Source organism: Lethenteron reissneri, chromosome 8 (assembly GCF_015708825.2).
Source record: "Lethenteron reissneri isolate LAM-NWPU_2019-01 chromosome 8, ASM1570882v1, whole genome shotgun sequence".
Taxonomy (NCBI): Eukaryota; Metazoa; Chordata; class Hyperoartia; order Petromyzontiformes; family Petromyzontidae; genus Lethenteron; species Lethenteron reissneri.
The window spans coordinates 12,833,279-12,850,622 of record NC_083786.1 but is presented as its reverse complement, the minus strand read 5'-3'; the positions used below and the strand labels follow the sequence as shown (position 1 = coordinate 12,850,622).

Below are 17,344 nucleotides of genomic sequence, written 5' to 3'. Positions count from 1 at the left end.
TTGTCTGGATTATAATAAGTCTTTTATAATAAAAGGCTCCGTACGGAATGTCTTTACTTTTGAAACATTGTTTAAACATTCCAATGACTTCCTGAACACTGAGCAGCCACAACGAAATTACTTGAAGCTGACTTTAAAAAGTAACATTCCATATGCGGAAATGTACCGTACATTTTCATAATAATGGAATGTTTTCATAGTGTTTTCAATCGCACTATGGTATAATTTATTGGCTATGCATCAAAAATGTGACATTGGATTGTTGTCTTTAAGTTCATATAAAAGACATTTTCTAATGTTTAAATTAACTAATTTAGACAAATATTTTAGTTACTAAAGAGTAGTGTTCCACTTGTTAAGAAATTACTGCCAATCGTTTTTAGTACGAAAAAAGTCAAAGACATGATTTTACCTGAAGATATGGAGTTAATTTCCCTTGTCATAATGATACTTTATGGCTTCAAATTGTAAAACATGAAACAGAAAAATGTGTATTTCATGCATTTTTTAAAAACAGCTCTGAAGAAGGTTGTATAAAGTCACATCTTTCAACCAGCATCAACAAAGAGCATCTTGATGTTAACATCAACGCCTCTCCTGCAGTTGTTGACATTCCACGCACTTTCAGATAGCCTTGCCCTTTACGCTATACACCTTGAAGTGTGTCGCGTTATTAAAATCAGCACGAGAAGGCAAAACACAAATCCACATGTTCGAAGCATAATAATCCTTCAACTTGGTGCATGCTCCTGCAAGACACATGGTTCACACGCCAAACCCCTTGAACCTGGCACGTGGAGGTTGTTATTATTATTTAGGCGCTGTGCAGGGGTCGGCCTATTTTCATCAGATGATTGGATGCTATTATCTGCTGAAACATTCATGGCTCACTCTGCTTAAAACAAAAAAGCAGCCTGGGGCCGAATGAAAGGCCGGGAATGTGAACGATGTGCTGTGTGCATGGCTGCTCAAGCTGACGAGCAAGATATTCTATTTGAGGCTTTGTCGGCAGGTAATGCAGCGATGATGGATGAAGAGGCCCCATTAAAAGTGCACCCTTTCTCTGGGGTGCGATCCTGCTTTAGCAAGGGATTAGTTTCTAAACGGAATATTGTTTTCCCATTTGGCTGGTAGACTGGAGTAGGCACGTGACTAGCTAGGGGTTTTCTTGGATGTGCTGTGTCGATTGTAGATAATATTTCCCATGTCACCGCTCTGGACAAACCCAGCTGAAATTAAGCCCTGGCTGTAGGTATCTGGCTAATGGAACAAGGCTACCTTTTGATTATACAATGTGGACTTACGATAGCAGATTCTTTTTGAAATAGGGCTCTTTTTTTGTTATCATAAAAAGCCTGCACAATGAACCGTCGTGGTTTTACATCCAAATTTTAAAATGGGGAATAAACTATGCATCAACTTAGGATGAGCATTTTTACAAGACTGGCACAATATCATTGTGGAAATTTAAATAAATTGTGGTTGAGTAAACCTGTGCTCAAGGAGTTTAGTATTTGTTTTTGCCAATCTCTAGTTTGCCTTACATTTGGTTTTGCTATAATAATTAGGTGTGTAATGGTGCATACATCAAAAGCATACTATCAAATGTTGCAAAATTATTATTCAAATAATATATATGCAAAGTATACATCCTGGATAATTGAGTGAACAAACTACAAATTTGACAAGCGTTAAACACTACAAATAATATGCAAAATATTTAGAGGTAATATTTGTTTTTAATTGCCGATCGCTGGTTTGAGGGTGAGGAGGGGGGAGAGAGAATTCACGATCAGAATCTATTTCTACTGGAAGTTAATTGTTACATGCCTCCAAGGACCAGAACATGGATGGATAAAAATATATTTTAGACCCAAATTAGGCATGCATTAATTTCTTGTCCTCTCCCATTATCAAAATTATATGCAGAATGTGTTAAATGATGCTGCAGTGTTATGTTGAAACTGAACGGTGGACCAACACAGCACAGGCACACCTGCAATGTGATGGAGACAATGGGATGGATGCAACACGACAGAATACAATGTGGTCGAATGTCATTGAAAATAAAATATACTATTGATGAGACTGTACAGAAAGAGAGTATAACAGAGAGGACAGCACAAGGGAAGATGAGACAGTTTGTAAATACAGTACTTTAAAGAAACAATACAGTACAGATGAAAGTACACAAAAATACGGTGTGAAAGAGGAAACTGAGTAAAAAAGGCTTAGTCCAGACCAGTCGGTGCACGACAAGGTGGTGCAAACGAGGCGGGATACAAAGAAGAGGCACTTGCTAATTCTCACCTCAACTCGATATAATCGAAATTAGTTTATTTTCTAGAATTATGATTAATACTTTAATCAAGTTGTAAAATGTGTTTTTTTTATGGATGATATTGGTGGCAAAAGCCTACGTGTTAAACTTCTAAAATGTACATAAGTAATTCGATCCCATTCAACATAATGGTAAAAAAAATAAACTATTTAATTGCCACACTTGATGCCATGCATTGGATCACCATGAGATTGAATCATTCTGGCCAGATGCTCAATATAAATACCAATCACTTATCCTTTATGGCCAACTTAAACAATATATTAGTTGCAGTTGTACATACTTTGTGTTTCATTTGTCAGCAAATAAAAAAAATTGGGCTATTAAAGTCAGTGTTCTTACTATCCTAAATTGCATTTACCCTACTTGAACTTATAGACAGTTAAATAAGGATATGTATCACCGATTACTGCCACACTTTACATGTGAAGGGTTCAAATCCTCCATTGTTGGTTTCATATTAAGAAAATACTTTCATGTGTAAAGACAATGCTTTCCACATCGTCACACAAAGCATAGTTTTTAATAATAATATTTGTTTTAATCCCAGCCTGCATTTGGCGTCATGCAACTCTGCACTAATGGAATTCAATATGGCAATTGCAATGACGTGTAATCCAATTAAGCTGTGCTTAGGGAGTACTGTGGGGCCCGCTGGTCTGCCTTGTCCTAAAGACATTGGCCTTGCTATGAACATAGCACACCTGGCGTTTACACCAGTTACGTGAGGATAGCGCTACATTCAAATTAAGGGATTCAGAAAATGCAAGCCTGAGCATCACGTTGACCCTGCCTTGCAGGTTTGCTCTGGATTGGTTGTGAACTGGGATCGCAATCGGGGGTTAGATGTTTGACAATGCTTGCTGGAAGCGCATGGGGCAGCTCCTCTAAGAAAAGCGCTTGTGAGCAGGGCTGTTATTGGAGATGGAATGCCACTGTCATGCACCCATCACAAAGTGCTGCACTTGTAAATCGTTGGAATTAAGCAATGCTCATGTTGGATGCAGATATGCGTGCTTGCTAACAGTATATACTACTCTGAAAAAGAACGAATACTGCACTGCATCTGTTGTCTCTGACTTTATTTGTGCTGCACATGTTAAGTAAACTTTGTTTTAAGAAAGTGATTAACTTGACGACAGGTATGCTTTCAAAGATATCTGTCCTTATAAGACATGAATGGCCCTCTCTTTATTTTTAAAGGCAGCCCGTGTGAACTTATATAGACTATATTATAATTATCTGGAATGCAGTATGCTGTGGTAATTAATAGTAATAGCCAGTGATAATTACAGTCTAATACATTTGCTCACAGTATATCTTTAGAAATACTGAGAAGTCACTTTATAAAACTTTTAAATAAGCCTAGGATAGCATGCAGTGTGCTCCTCAAAGTAGACCCATAAGCACATGGAGTTGAATGTCAGGAACTAAAATCACCTCCGTTAGAGAAATATTTCGCACCATGAAAGCCTTAAACTTGGACTCTCTTCTATATTCTAGAAAGATGCAACATCTGTTAAAAAAAAAACCCTGCTGTGGTTAACAAAAAGAGATTTGTTATTGTTGAGAAATTGGTCAACATCAAGGGGTACATTAGAAAGTGCCTAGCCTGGTTGATAAATCTGAGAACTATTGTCCGTAACAAAAATGTAGTTGTATTGGATGCAAGACCATTGCAACAACATGTCCTAAAGATTGTCAATAGGCTACAAGTTGGCAACTGGTCAGGAAACCTTAACCTTGTGGACCAACACGGAAAAGCACACAAGGAATGGAATGCGTCACAGTTCTGGGATGCTGGAATGGAGATGGAGACCAAGCCACCAGCTTGACAGAATTTTTCTCAGAGGGATGTGCTCTTGGCAGCAACAGGGGATTCTATGCATACGCATTGGCTGCCATAAAATGTTTGAAGCAACCATGAAAGTATGGGTTGCTTTTTTGTTTAAATGCCCTTTTCAGATTAGAGAAAATCCAGTAAGCTGAAAGCAGCTTGAAGCTATTAGTTTCATTATTCGCTGTTATTGGAGGGGGTTTTTGAATGCCTAGTTTGTGTTCTAAATCTGAGGTATAGAATTAGTCGTACAATCATTTGTTTATTTATCCAGGGAAGCGTCTTTGAGTCTTGAGACTTCTCTCTGGAAAGGACATGCATTGATATGTTTAAAATATTTTTAAATACCTATTTTGCATATGAGAGGATATTGGAGTACATGCATAAATCCACACATGAGGGAATTTCACTTCAGTCTACACGGATGGGTTAACAACCCACTTCCTGTCCTGTTATTTCCTCAGCCTGGCAGGGTTAGGATTTTCACAAGTCTGTGATCCACCAGTCCCGGTCTCCGGAGTTCTTGATTGCTGGTGTATGCTACCCTTCCTGACTTAATGCATGACTGGTTCACTCAGAGCCATTATACTGTGGTTTATGTTGGCCAAAAATCTTAGCCTACTGCTGGCATTAACAAAAAATTCACGATCATGCAAACAGCACTGTTGTGACGGTAATGACAATGAGTCCAAGCTCCACCTGTGTGCGTGTGTGAAACATTTCCCAGGACAACCACTTCCTCAGAACTTGTTTGACAGATCAACACAGTGAAAATGTTTATTCATCTTACAAGCCTTTACATTATTCTGTAATTTTAGTCTTTTTTGTGGGACATGAAAATGTAGCTTTTTAAAACTAGTTTTTGGTTTATGTTTTTGTCATTAACCTATAACCTGTAGGTGTGTGTTTGAGTACTGCATTAGATATTAATATTATTTATTTAGATGTATAAGCTGCATTGATTCTTATGACTATCAGCAGGGCCCTGTATGGATGTTTGACAATTTTGTATTGTGGACAGTCTAAATTATGAAACTTATAGTACCAAACAAAACAATTACTAAAGGTAATACCATTGACACATTAATACAGAAGTGTTCATAAATCATTTTATTTCCTTGCCATCTGGCCATCTCACAGCCTAATTTGTGGGGGTTGTGATCCATCAACATTACTACATTGCAGTACATTTGAATTATATTTAAATATTGTTTTTCACGAGACTGGCACATACGTATCACTAACCAGGACCTACCAATCATTCTGTGCCCAGTGCAACTTCCAGAGCTGGGTCCAATGGTCCTCTAAACGAAACTCTACCCTTTTTGTATTCTTCCACTATGAAAGAGTCTGGCTTCAAGAAAGGCATTACAATAATACCATCCCTGTATTTCGTAAAACGTATGCACACACACAGATACATCTTGGAGAAATTGCAGTAACATCTTATTGTATTATTGATTGCTCACAGATACCAATATTACCTCCAGCTGAAGAAGGACATCATTGAAGGAAAGCTGCCATGCAGCGTGGAACAGAGTGTCCGGCTGGCCAGTCTCGCCGTGCAGGGTAAGCCAGCAATTAATCTAATTTAAATCGAATCTAGTCCAGGCTAACTTAAGCCATTGTTTATATACCAAAGCTTTGTGGTTTTTCTCTTGGGCTCTGACAACAACTCCAGCGCTCTTAGAATTGAATATAGGTAGATTAAATTATTGTTGCCTTGTGTTAATCGATCATTATGAGTGTGATCTTGTATCACTTCTTCAACGTGGCACTGCCTTGACTTGGCGATGAACATGGAAGAATTTGTAGGCCTGAATAGCTATACTGGATATGGACACAGATGCCAGTCAGGTACGCGGTGAGAGGTGGGACAGTGTGCTTCTTTTATCAAATCTGTCAAGCGGTCCCCATGACCATCGCAACTAATCCATGTATGTATGTTTCATTTATTTCGCACCGTACATAGCCAACCGTGCAAATTGGAGGTATACGCCTCCAGTATCCAACAGCTCTCGATCCACCAACGTTTTGTCTCGGGTTAACACATTTTTTTTCCATATGCCTTTAGTCTGCCTCTGGGCTAGAAGTATAGAGAGTTGATGATGTGGAACATATTTTTTTAAAATTGGTATACATGAGGGACCAAAACTTACGATATTTTTCATGACCAGACAATGAGTTATAAATTGTTGTTTCATCTTCAGCAACAGAGTTATGATTTTACAATATTGTATTTGAATTGTAAATGCATTTTTATTCTTTGCTTGATTTCCAGTTGTTATATTTGTCATTGTTAAGACTGTTTTTATTTTAGAATGTCATCACCTGCAGTAAGGCTGTACTACTTCAATACTTTAATTTCTCTGTCATGATGTGAATATTTATCCTTTCTCCCTAGCTGATTTTGGCGACTATGACCAGTACCAATCCCAAGAATTTCTTAGAGACTACATCTTGTTTCCAATGGTATGTATCGTTCCTCAGTCACAGTGTTCAATTTGCATACAAACACTCGCATTTTCTGATGTTAAGCAGTGCACAGGATATAAGAGACAATTTTAATGTATCAACTATGAACAACCTGCGCTTTAAACCAATTATTTGGTGACTGTGGTATAGTTGATGCACAAGCACAAAGAACAAAAACTCAACACATTTGCCAATGGCACGGCTTTAAAAGCAATAGGTATAATAGGGCACCTTTCCAGTAGTCATTCCTCATAGCTTAGAGCTATATTTTATGAAGATCTAAGTGTTACAAAGTAGGGCCATTGCAAAAAAACGTAACCTACTATATATATTTTAATGCAGTGTTATTGATTAATGTGAGTATTTGTGCTTGAAATTAATTTACAATACCTATGTGACTACCGAAAGAACCAAAGCGTATGGATTCCGGCAGTCACGAAAGTTTCAAATCAAGATTGAAATTAATTTGTTTAAAAACACATAAGTAACGTGAGGTGTTGCAATCACTGCAGTTCTACTACTGCGTAGGTGATCATAGTTGTGCTCTATAGCTCTCCGATGTTTTTTCGGGTTTCACCGCTTGTTGTTCGGCACATACTTAAGACGCTGCCACAACGTGGAGTGAAACGGTAGACATGCTGAACAACACGTGCCACAACCCAAAACCACATCGGAGAGGCGCTGCAATTTGTAGTCTTTCAGTTTGGATTGCATCATGTTGTATCTTACTCAGGTGTGGGCACAGGATGACAGCCTACAGGAAGAGATGACGGTTAAAGTGGCTATACAGCATCAAAACCTCAGGTAACCATGCACCTTTCTACCTAAGATACATATGTATGTTGAACTTTTGTTGCACCGTACGTAGCCAACCGTGATAATCAGAGGTGGGTGGAAAGGACAACACCTAATTCCGCCAGTGCAATTACTAACTGCTTTGGCAAGGTGCATGATAAGGAACCAATAATAGGTGAAAGGCATAGTTACAATAGTTGAGTCACATGGCCTGTTGGGATTGACTTCCCCTCGAGATAGCATGTTCACCTGTCGTGCTTGTTGCAGAGTTTCGCGGTTTGAATAATTCTAGGGGTGTATTAACCGTAAGAATATGCGCCATCTTCTTGACACTGGACGTTAAATATCCCGTGACGTCATTCACAAGAGGAGACCATTGTGTGCTGGCGTCTTGTACCAAATTTGCCAAAAAATTAAATAGACCCGCAAATCACTCAATTGGAATATAAATAGCATTCAGTGGCCTGTATTATGAGAACTTGGTGAGGCTTTCCCCTGTAAACAAGCGTCATAACATCCAGTTTCTTTATTGCCTCGTTGGTTAATTGCCGCTGCAGGAAACATGGAAACCCTTGTTGCATCACTGCACCCTCCCCTGGATTTTAGCTTGTTGTGATAGGGTCAATAAACCAGCGTTTTCATGTGGCCTGTGAGTGGAAGAACAAATATTTACTTGTGCAGTCAGCGTGTGCCCACGGGCATAGTTCTGTGCGCATAATGTGGGTTATTGAAGCTTTTGTCCACATTGCAGTGTCGCACCCACAAGTCGTACTGCTCAGGACACGATATGGACCTTTCAATTTAGTGTAATGAATACTTTACAATTTACTCATCCTAATGTTCGCAAAGATGTTTCACAGCGTATACACATCAGTCTTTACAAAACTTACTTTAATGTAAGTTGATTCTATTCAATTTGCTACAGCAACAGGCCAAAAACCTGAGTGCAGCTTGGAGACTTCCAAGGTCGCAGATGCAGTTAATATGAGTATATAGCAAGCTATTCCTTGTGATAGTAGCATCACTTAAAAGTCACCTTCATATCAAAGATGTTGAAGTTCTTTTGCACCGTATGTAGCCAGCTGTGCTAATCAGAGGTGCAGAGGAATTGTGAGTCACGTTCTACGTCTCGTCGTGTAACGGTTTTCACACTTACGTCGAAGTTATTTTGCTCCACGTTTATTTATACTGTGGCACTGTCTTACGATGCTGTTTTAAATTTAGTAAATACATCTAAATAAGGCTAATGGTGCTTGAAATAGGGTGGAATTTAGACGCTAATTGGATTTAGAGCCCAGTACTCCCCATGCTATGCGAGTCGTGTGTGTAGCTCCTGGCAGCAAGTATAATGTCACTATACTACTTTTCAAAAGTGTTACTTGTCAGGTGATAATGATCTATCCCACGCATTCGGTATATGTATCTTCACGAGTTAAAGTGTCTCTATTCCCAGGTAATTGATACAACTATTGTAATACCATAAATGTTAATATGAAGAAAGCTTAATTATTCACACAGTGGTCAGTCACCAACATGGTCCGAACATAGACACGAGAACACCGTTCCAGTGCCCAGCACTCAGGGAACACAACCAACGCATAAAACATAGTGCCTGCTCATTAAATTAAGACTGTATACACGTGCTGTATACACCCACGTGACCTGCCCAGGGCCATGTTCCTCTGTTCTCCAGATAATCAATAAAACTGTTGTATATGTCATAAACTTTATTATAAAAAGCTTATATTTTTTCTATGTAGAATTTATAAAATGTTTTACTTATTCTTGTTACGTTTGATGAATTGCTCATGTAAAACTCTGCAATCTGCATGCGTTCTTTATACTTATGTCACTGTTTTTTCAGCAAAGTGCATGAAAAAATTATCGTTCGGCATGTACAATGCATGTTTTCATCGGCCATTCAGATAAAGAGGCTGTTAGTTGCATATGATATACAAAGCCTTCATTAACTCGTCACATGCATAAATATATTGAATATCTGGCACAGTAAAAACATTAAATTAATAACAAAAAATATTTAACCTTTTAAAAACATCTATAGGTACGATTTGTTTTAATGGTGTGACACTTTTATGAGTTCAGAAATCGTGTGATTTTAACCTTTATATGTTTAATAAAGCCTTTGGTTTGTGAGAGCTTGGATTGAAATGCCTTTTCATTATTTTAATGTTTCTCTGTATGATATCCACTGGATGCCCTGTGCAAAATGCTGCAAGCTAATACATGTTTTTATGGTTATTATTAAGTTTCTATATATTGGTGATATCAGCAGTGCATATTGGTATTACAAAAAAAAGATCTTCGGCTTGCGAAAATCTACTGCAAACATATTAAAGAATTTAATTTGTAGGAGATAATAATTGTCGAAATTAAAGCCTGTCTCGGTAAGCAGCATCAGCGGTCTCCACGAATCGGGCAATGAAGGGAAGGACCTAAGAGAAGATTTGTGGGACACTGTTAGGGCAGACCTTGGGGGTCATCTGTCTACTTTTCAGCATCGGTGGCATCTGGCAGAAGAGAGAAAGCGTTGCAAGGTGTGATGGCATCAGAGGCCCTTGGCCATGATGACATCTTGATCTTGAATTTAAGTATTGTTTATATCGGTGAATTGTTTTTGAATTCAACACCAACATATTTGTGCGTTGTTCTTCTTCTAGGGGCCTGATAGCAGAACAAGCTGAACTTGTCTACATCCGAGAGGTGGAGAAGCTTGACGGATTTGGCCATGAGAGTTTCCCCGCCAAGGTGAGCCTCCTTTACATGGTTGAGACTCGTATAGCTCCGCTAACTTCAATTTCTCTGTGATAGAGGAACAAATGATTCTGTTTGAGGGTGCTCATTAAGCTGTTTGAAAACCACACGTTGCTTCCCTTCACACGACGGCCGTTTGGGGAACCATCTATGAAACCCGCGTGGTGTTGTTCGCGCTGCATGGGTATGCGGAGGCGTGGTTTGCGGTTTCAAGCGAGGGTGTGCCAAGATTATAGGCACAACTGTGCAGTGTGGAAAATGGGGATGGGCCTATGAAAATGGGTCATTCAATGCACACATGCACACACACAACACCCTGCGCTGGAATGGTCTTGCCACGACTCCAATTAAGCTTGCTGTGCCGTATCATGTAGAAGCATGAGGCAGTGTGCGCATTGACTCATTGAAACGTGACCTCTTGCTCCTTGTCACACCTAAATGTCACCCTCAACTCGTGGTCTCTCAGTTGAGGCTGTGTTCTGTTTTAAAGTCATACAGGTTCACCAGTTTGGCCATGTCTGTATTTCAGTCACAGTTATTGATCATGGTTGCGCCATTTTATGAAACAATATTCTGTCAACAGTTAATTTCATAACTGTTTTTACTGTTTCACGCTTAAGTGGTGTCTTTTTCTGTCATAAGGTGTATTTTTTGTTAAACACAAGATCATTTACAAACTCTGGCACACAAGGGAAGAAATATGGGTATTTCTCCTCACCATATCTTCTTACAATATTCCATTGTAAATATATGCAATTGTGACATTTTCAGTGTTTGGTTGACATCAAAATGCTGTATTCATAAATGCAAGCCATTTCTAATCCCTGCATTATTTTAAATACTTGTGTATATAAAAAAAAACACAGACTAATTGGAGTTTGTTTTAAACTTATGATTACAAACTATTATGGGTTTATTTGTGTATGCTGTTTTTTTCTGTGTAGGAGAGTACGGGAACTGACCTTACCATAGGCACAGCTTTCCAAGGAATATTTGTGAAGTACAAAAGTGAAAAACCTCCAGCTCTATACAAGTAAGCAGTTGAGCTCATTCTTCACAATTACTTGTTGTGCGTCGTCATTCAGAATATACAAAATGCCTGTAATCAGTTTTTGGTTTTGTGAAAATATCCATGCAGTGACATTTATTGTTTATTCGTTCCGAACATTGTTCATGCAACTTTTAACGGACGATAATTTACGTTGATGTTGTTAGTCTTCACTGTGCAAGAGAATTTTTATCTGGAACGTATAAATGTGGGTGACTGAGGAGCTTGTATTAAAAACTAAGCGAGCCATATATTAATGCTCGCATGTGTATGTTGTTTCAGATGGAGCGATATCACAAACGTTACTCACAATAAGGCCTTTGTTGGACTGGAGCTTATGAATAAGGAGGAAACGGTGCAGTTTCAAACAGTGGGTTGCTAACCGATACCCGGTCACTGTTTCTTGTGAATGAACACTATTGATTTACATCACTTTTTATGTTTTTGCATTTTTGGTTTATAATGTTCTCATTTGTACTGATTTTTTGTTTGTTTCATTTTGTAGGATGATATTGAAATGGCAAAGTACGTTTGGCGAATGTTTTCACTCAAGCACAAATTTTTCAGGCTGAACAAGAGTTTGATGGAGTAAGTGTGCAGCTGTAGACTATTGGGCTTCCAAAATGTTTTCTTGCTTTCCATTTCCATCTTATTATTTTAGCTTAATTTCTGAACGCGTTTCAATCTCATCAGCTGCACTTGCAATATGCCAAGCTCTTTCATTCTCATAATTGTATTTGTTGTTTGTGTCTATTGATGAAGAGCATGATCTTATGACGTGCAAACTCTACGGTCTGTTGTTGGCTACTTACGGTGTGAAGGAAGTTCAACATACAAGCACATAGAAGCATCACCCGAATTTTTGCTGATTAGAATGTATATTTTAAGCCAGTTTTTTTACTCTACAAGCAATGCATTGTTTAATGGAAGTTATTTCTTCTCGAAATTGGTCTTTGAATATTAACATTTGTGAATCAAAATTGATTAGGTGTCATCTCTATTCTTATATGAACATTAATAGTTTTGGGTGTTCTAAAACATGTTGATGTTGTCTTTGGTAAAAATGGCATTGGATGACATTTACTTATTGGGATTTCCAATAACTAGTACGTTACGTGTCAGTAATGTTATTGTTATTTTGTTGACTGTTAATTGTAAAATGGTTTAGCGCCGAGTTAGTTTTTAAGATACATTTTGCTTGCACTTCATCTCGAAAGTTTACAATGAATAGCAGTTGTAGGAGCAGTCTTTGAGAGTAGCAATAGATCAATAATGTTCTCCTCTTGGTGTAATTACTTCTGTGTAAGATAGAATATCACCATGGAAGTCTGTCTCCTTTATGACAGTTAGTAATCTTGTCTTTTGTTGGTTACATTCTTTACATTTGAAAATGCAATGTGAACCATTGTGGTGCACTGCACGTGCGCGCTTTCAGCGTATGCGTTACTGTTTGAGAATGTGGAGATTGTGGCTGTGTAACATAGCACAGGCACCTTCTGTCAGACACAGCTCAGACATCATTAATCCTCTTTATTGCAAATGCTATTTCCCTATCAGTGGGCTAGTTAAGTATTGGGATCGTGCTAGACAATCTCTAAATGAAAACACAATTGAAACTCCAGTAAATAAAGAATTGTATAATAATAAGATAGGAAACAAGTGTTTTTTGGAAGGTTCGCAACAGCAATACTATCATGTCCTCTGGCTACAATGATGCAACACTTTTTGAAAATTGGTGGGGCTTGATGCGTCCCTGTGAACCGTTGATGTCCGTGTCGGTGTTGGCCTCTGATGGTGGTTTTTCTACATTCGTGTTGGCACCCATGTTGGTTCATATTTTCGACAATTGCATTCTTTCCTCCTGTGAGGCTCTGTGACTCTGCTCCACTGCATCTTCGGAACACATTCTTTGTTATCCGCTTTCCTTCTTGCTGTGCATCCTTCGCTGGTGTCTGCTCCACTGTTCTCTCCTCCTGTGCCTACAGTACTGGGTCATGTAACAATCATCTGCTAAAGGATGGGAGGCGGAAATTGGCTGTGTTCTCTACCTACATGTAAGCTTTACTATTCCTCCATTTCTCTTAACATTGCATATAACCTGACGACTGCTAACTGCTGCTTCTTCTGTCCCTTATCCATTCTGGTGATTTTTTTGGGAAATCTTGTTTTATGGTTCCAGGTTCTCTGCTTTTAAATACTGTACTTAATGTTGCGTACTCGTGCTACAGCATGCCTCTTGACAATGGCATCGGACGCGTTTTGTACAACTTATTAAATTATCTACCTCTTAGCGTCAGCATTTTAAACAAATTTGATGAAAATCAAATGAAAAGTATTTTTTCTGTGTTGCTTTATTTTTTATTACCTTGCTATATCTGATGGAATATCAGCTCTGAAATACACAACTTAGTGATGTCACGTTTTTCAATTGATTACTTTAACCACTTTGTTTAACTCAAGCACCTTGTGTAAAGTTGGGCTCATTGCCAACTCAGTTTCACAGAGGCATTGGTTACTGGACCTCTGAATGGTAAATCTTTACTTGCATTCGCCCATTCTCAGCCAAGTGCTTGTACAAACCAGCTGGAATTCCCAATTCACAAATCATGGTGCATTGTATTGTGTCTGTTTATAAGCAGAGACAATTACAAACCAGATGGCTCATTCTTAAATTGAAACCCATACTCAATAAAAAAACAAACTGATCCATCAAGGAGTATGTTAGTGCTACATTAGATTCATACTCAGTGATGTTGACTCAAATGAACGTCTTTATTCATGGTTCTGGTTCTACTCGTGATATTTTCACTCACGCTCTTTGAAATTTGTGGTCATATTTCTATGATTGCAGCCTCAAGGGTTACGAATGTAATCAACCCAACCCAAGTGGTTAACTGGCAACATTTTTGTTTTCAGAGTTAGCCATAGGCAACTCAAATTAAAACTACGTTTGTGCAGAAAAAAAAGCTCATTTTGCATTAGTCATTGCTTTGTCAAAGCCAAATTATATATTTATATATATTTATTTATTTATTTCATGGCTCCCTGTTGCTGGTTGTATTGACTATTAGTTTGTTACCATCAAATACCTCTTGTATCTTTGGTTATCATTCTAAATCCTAGCTTTCTGTTTTATATTGATTGGATATTTTACAGTGAACAAGTTTGTGTTTTCATAAATAACCCACAATAAAAAAAAGTTCCTGCCCAGCACAATCTGTGCAGTTGAACTGCGGTTTCATAAAAAAAAAGTCTTTCCTAAAGCTCAGTGTTGCTGTCCTAAAGATGTTTACGGGTTGTGATTTACTATTTATTGTATGTTGCCTATTCTCTGATTGACCTTTGTATCTTTGTAGGCAAACACAGAATACTTCTCCTACGCTTATCAGGAGAAGGTCGACGCTCACGCGTTCATCCATGGTACGTTGCTTGGAGAGCAAAAGTTACGTTTTTTGTGAACTACAAGATAAACAAGTTTCTGGTTTCTCACATGTGATGCCAGATATACTTCATGGAGATATTTTTTTTTAAATCGACGCGACTCTTGTTTATTAAACAGTGCGCTTCTCTTTAAAATCTCGATAGTTTCATACTTTTGTTTATTCAGTAATACAAATAAGCATGTGGGTATCCTCCATTGCTATGACATCCCATCCTCAACCATCAACTCTCTACTAGTGGATGAAGGGCCTGCTCAACCTGGTGCCATTGCTCACAGACTTGCAATGTGCGATAATCCCCCTCGCTCCTGTACATGAGCTCATAATCTCAGCACTCTATTCGCATGGCTGGTGGTTTTTGAATGTTTCTTCATATGCCTGCGTATTTGTCACCAGTGTCGTCCATTGGCCGTCGTCCATCTTAACTATGTGTCTCTGCCTAAGGTCGCATACTTCACCATCGGTATGCCGTCACTAGCTTGCCTCTGTTCTCTAGTCCACGTGCTGCTCTTCCTGTCTCGCCGTGTCATTGACAGCATGTATTGCTCTTTGTATTTTCTTCGGTTTTTGCTCAGTTTTTCTTTGTAAGTGTACATTTTTACATTCAATAAGTTGCAGCAGGTAAAATGCATTGGTTAAAAAAAGCATTCATTTTTTGCACATTGACGTAATTTGGTACGCTCTAAAAGCATCTGTTTTATTCAACAGCAGAGGCAGCAGCCGTACATCATGCCTCCCATGCAGATGCAGTACAATGAACCATACACAGAAACTCACATGTCTTCACAAGGTATTTTTATTCTTTGTTCCAGTGCAACTTTATACAAAACAATGACTATATTCAAACATAAATGTTTTCTAAATGGAATAGAAATGTTTAGTAATTACATTTTCATAGTAATTTCAGATGTCGTGTTTTTTTTTACTTTCACCCATGTTACACGGTAAACGAGAAGCTATATTACCTTTTGATGTAAACATTATTTTTGTGCTTACGTCAAGATATGGTAAAACACTGCCTATGGGTTCCAGCAGCTTGTACATTCTGCCATAATTAAATGATTTTATTATAGTTGCATTTTTATATTATTGCTGCTTAACTGCTTTTGATGCCAATTGTGCTGTCTGTTATGAATCTACATAAGGTTGTGAAGAAAGTATCGTTGTACAGCATTCTACAGCATTGCCAATGAAAGCCTTCTTAATCCACTTGCATTGATTGTCATTTTAAAATATATTGAATGATCATTTCAACATAATGTTGTATTGCACACATGCTTGCTTTATTATCTTGATCGTCCTAACATGGCCAGACTATTCTGTGCACGTTTGCACTCTTGTGTTGGAGAGCACTTGTGTGTTCTTATCCCAGTCTTACATTTGGAAATGGTTTCTGTGCTCTCTGATCTGAATACAAATTTTTACATCTTTAATTTGACAACAAACTTCAGTTAAATATATTTGACACTCTAATGCAAACCTGTATTATGAGTTTAAACAGCTTAGTCTAACTGTTCCGGGGTTTTCCCCTCGTCTGACTACAGACAGCATCTACCCGGGGCAGCAAGATAACTTCTTCTACCGCTCCGAGACCAGCCTGGATCGATACCCCCTGGAATATGCAGGGCAGCAGGTGTCCAACGGCAAGGTTCCCAATGGCAGTGTCTATAGTGCTCCCAGCCTCAACTCCCTCAACAATCACTCACAGGCAAGACATCTGTCTATTTTGTTTGTCCCCTTCCCCCAATGCATGTACAGCCCCTTTTTTGTCAATCCACGATTGGATGAGGACCTCCCCACCTGAAATGCTTCATCGCTGGTCGGTGTGGGTCCGCGAAGTCGGGGAACATAGGTGTGCGCTGTACCATAGAAGTATAGTACAGCACTAATAGTAATACAGTTTATAACGTACATTTTCACAAAAAGGCAAAACAATTTCCAGTCGCGACTCGGGAGCGAACTTTCCGCTACTACCCACAAAGTAGCGAAGCCTTGCAACTACCTATGCCAACCTGCTGTGCATAGTGGTGGTCACTCTTCCAAGCACTTCATAGGCTCACCCATCCTTAGCTGTTGAACCTTATGAGATTAGCCACTTTCTGGGTTGTATGGTCATCGACTCCCTAATTTTTATGTTAAGTAAATAAATCAAAGGAACGTGTTCAGCAATGTATAATGCTAGGTAGGATAAATAAGTGCATAAGTGCATATTGGTCTACAGCTCTGAAGGTGATGAGAAAACAACTGCATAGAGTTAAATGGCAGGTTTTGTTGAGAAATAAGTTAGTCTTTTGTCAGTCAACTTCTGGATCAAGACTTCCCTACGGTGTGTGACTCACTTCATTGGTCAGGACACTTTGGTGAAGGGGGGCCCAGAAATAGTTCAGATACTGCTATAAATGTGGCCGGGAGTCAATCTCGGGTCACAATTAACTAACCACTTGTTAAGACTTCAAAATAATTCTTGGAGCAAGCTTAGGGTTATTAAAAGTTAAGTTTCCATACTCACAGCTGACTATGTTTGCAGTGGCAATAGCTAGGCTTTGGCTCTACATTTAAATGAATGATTAAATAGCTTTGCGAGCCAATTGTGATTAATCACGTTGGCCACGCCTGACATCTGTGCGCACAACCCA

General features: G+C 38.7%; 1 protein-coding gene across 5 annotated transcripts in view; it reads left to right on the top strand.

Annotated features, from left to right (window-relative positions):
* Window positions 1-17,344, top strand: part of PTPN14 (protein tyrosine phosphatase non-receptor type 14) — a 62,209-nt gene that overhangs the window by 21,883 nt on the left and 22,982 nt on the right. For 2 of the 5 annotated variants that reach the window (XM_061580419.1, XM_061580429.1), the window contains exons 4-14: window positions 5,650-5,747; window positions 6,583-6,650; window positions 7,387-7,457; window positions 10,127-10,214; window positions 11,165-11,253; window positions 11,551-11,638; window positions 11,774-11,856; window positions 13,254-13,322; window positions 14,625-14,688; window positions 15,417-15,498; window positions 16,253-16,416. In XM_061580419.1, coding sequence (XP_061436403.1) covers window positions 5,650-5,747; window positions 6,583-6,650; window positions 7,387-7,457; window positions 10,127-10,214; window positions 11,165-11,253; window positions 11,551-11,638; window positions 11,774-11,856; window positions 13,254-13,322; window positions 14,625-14,688; window positions 15,417-15,498; window positions 16,253-16,416 — 964 coding nt within the window. The remainder of the gene's footprint in view (window positions 1-5,649; window positions 5,748-6,582; window positions 6,651-7,386; window positions 7,458-10,126; window positions 10,215-11,164; window positions 11,254-11,550; window positions 11,639-11,773; window positions 11,857-13,253; window positions 13,323-14,624; window positions 14,689-15,416; window positions 15,499-16,252; window positions 16,417-17,344) is intronic. The other 3 variants (XM_061580434.1, XM_061580450.1, XM_061580441.1) reach the window with 3 other exon arrangements.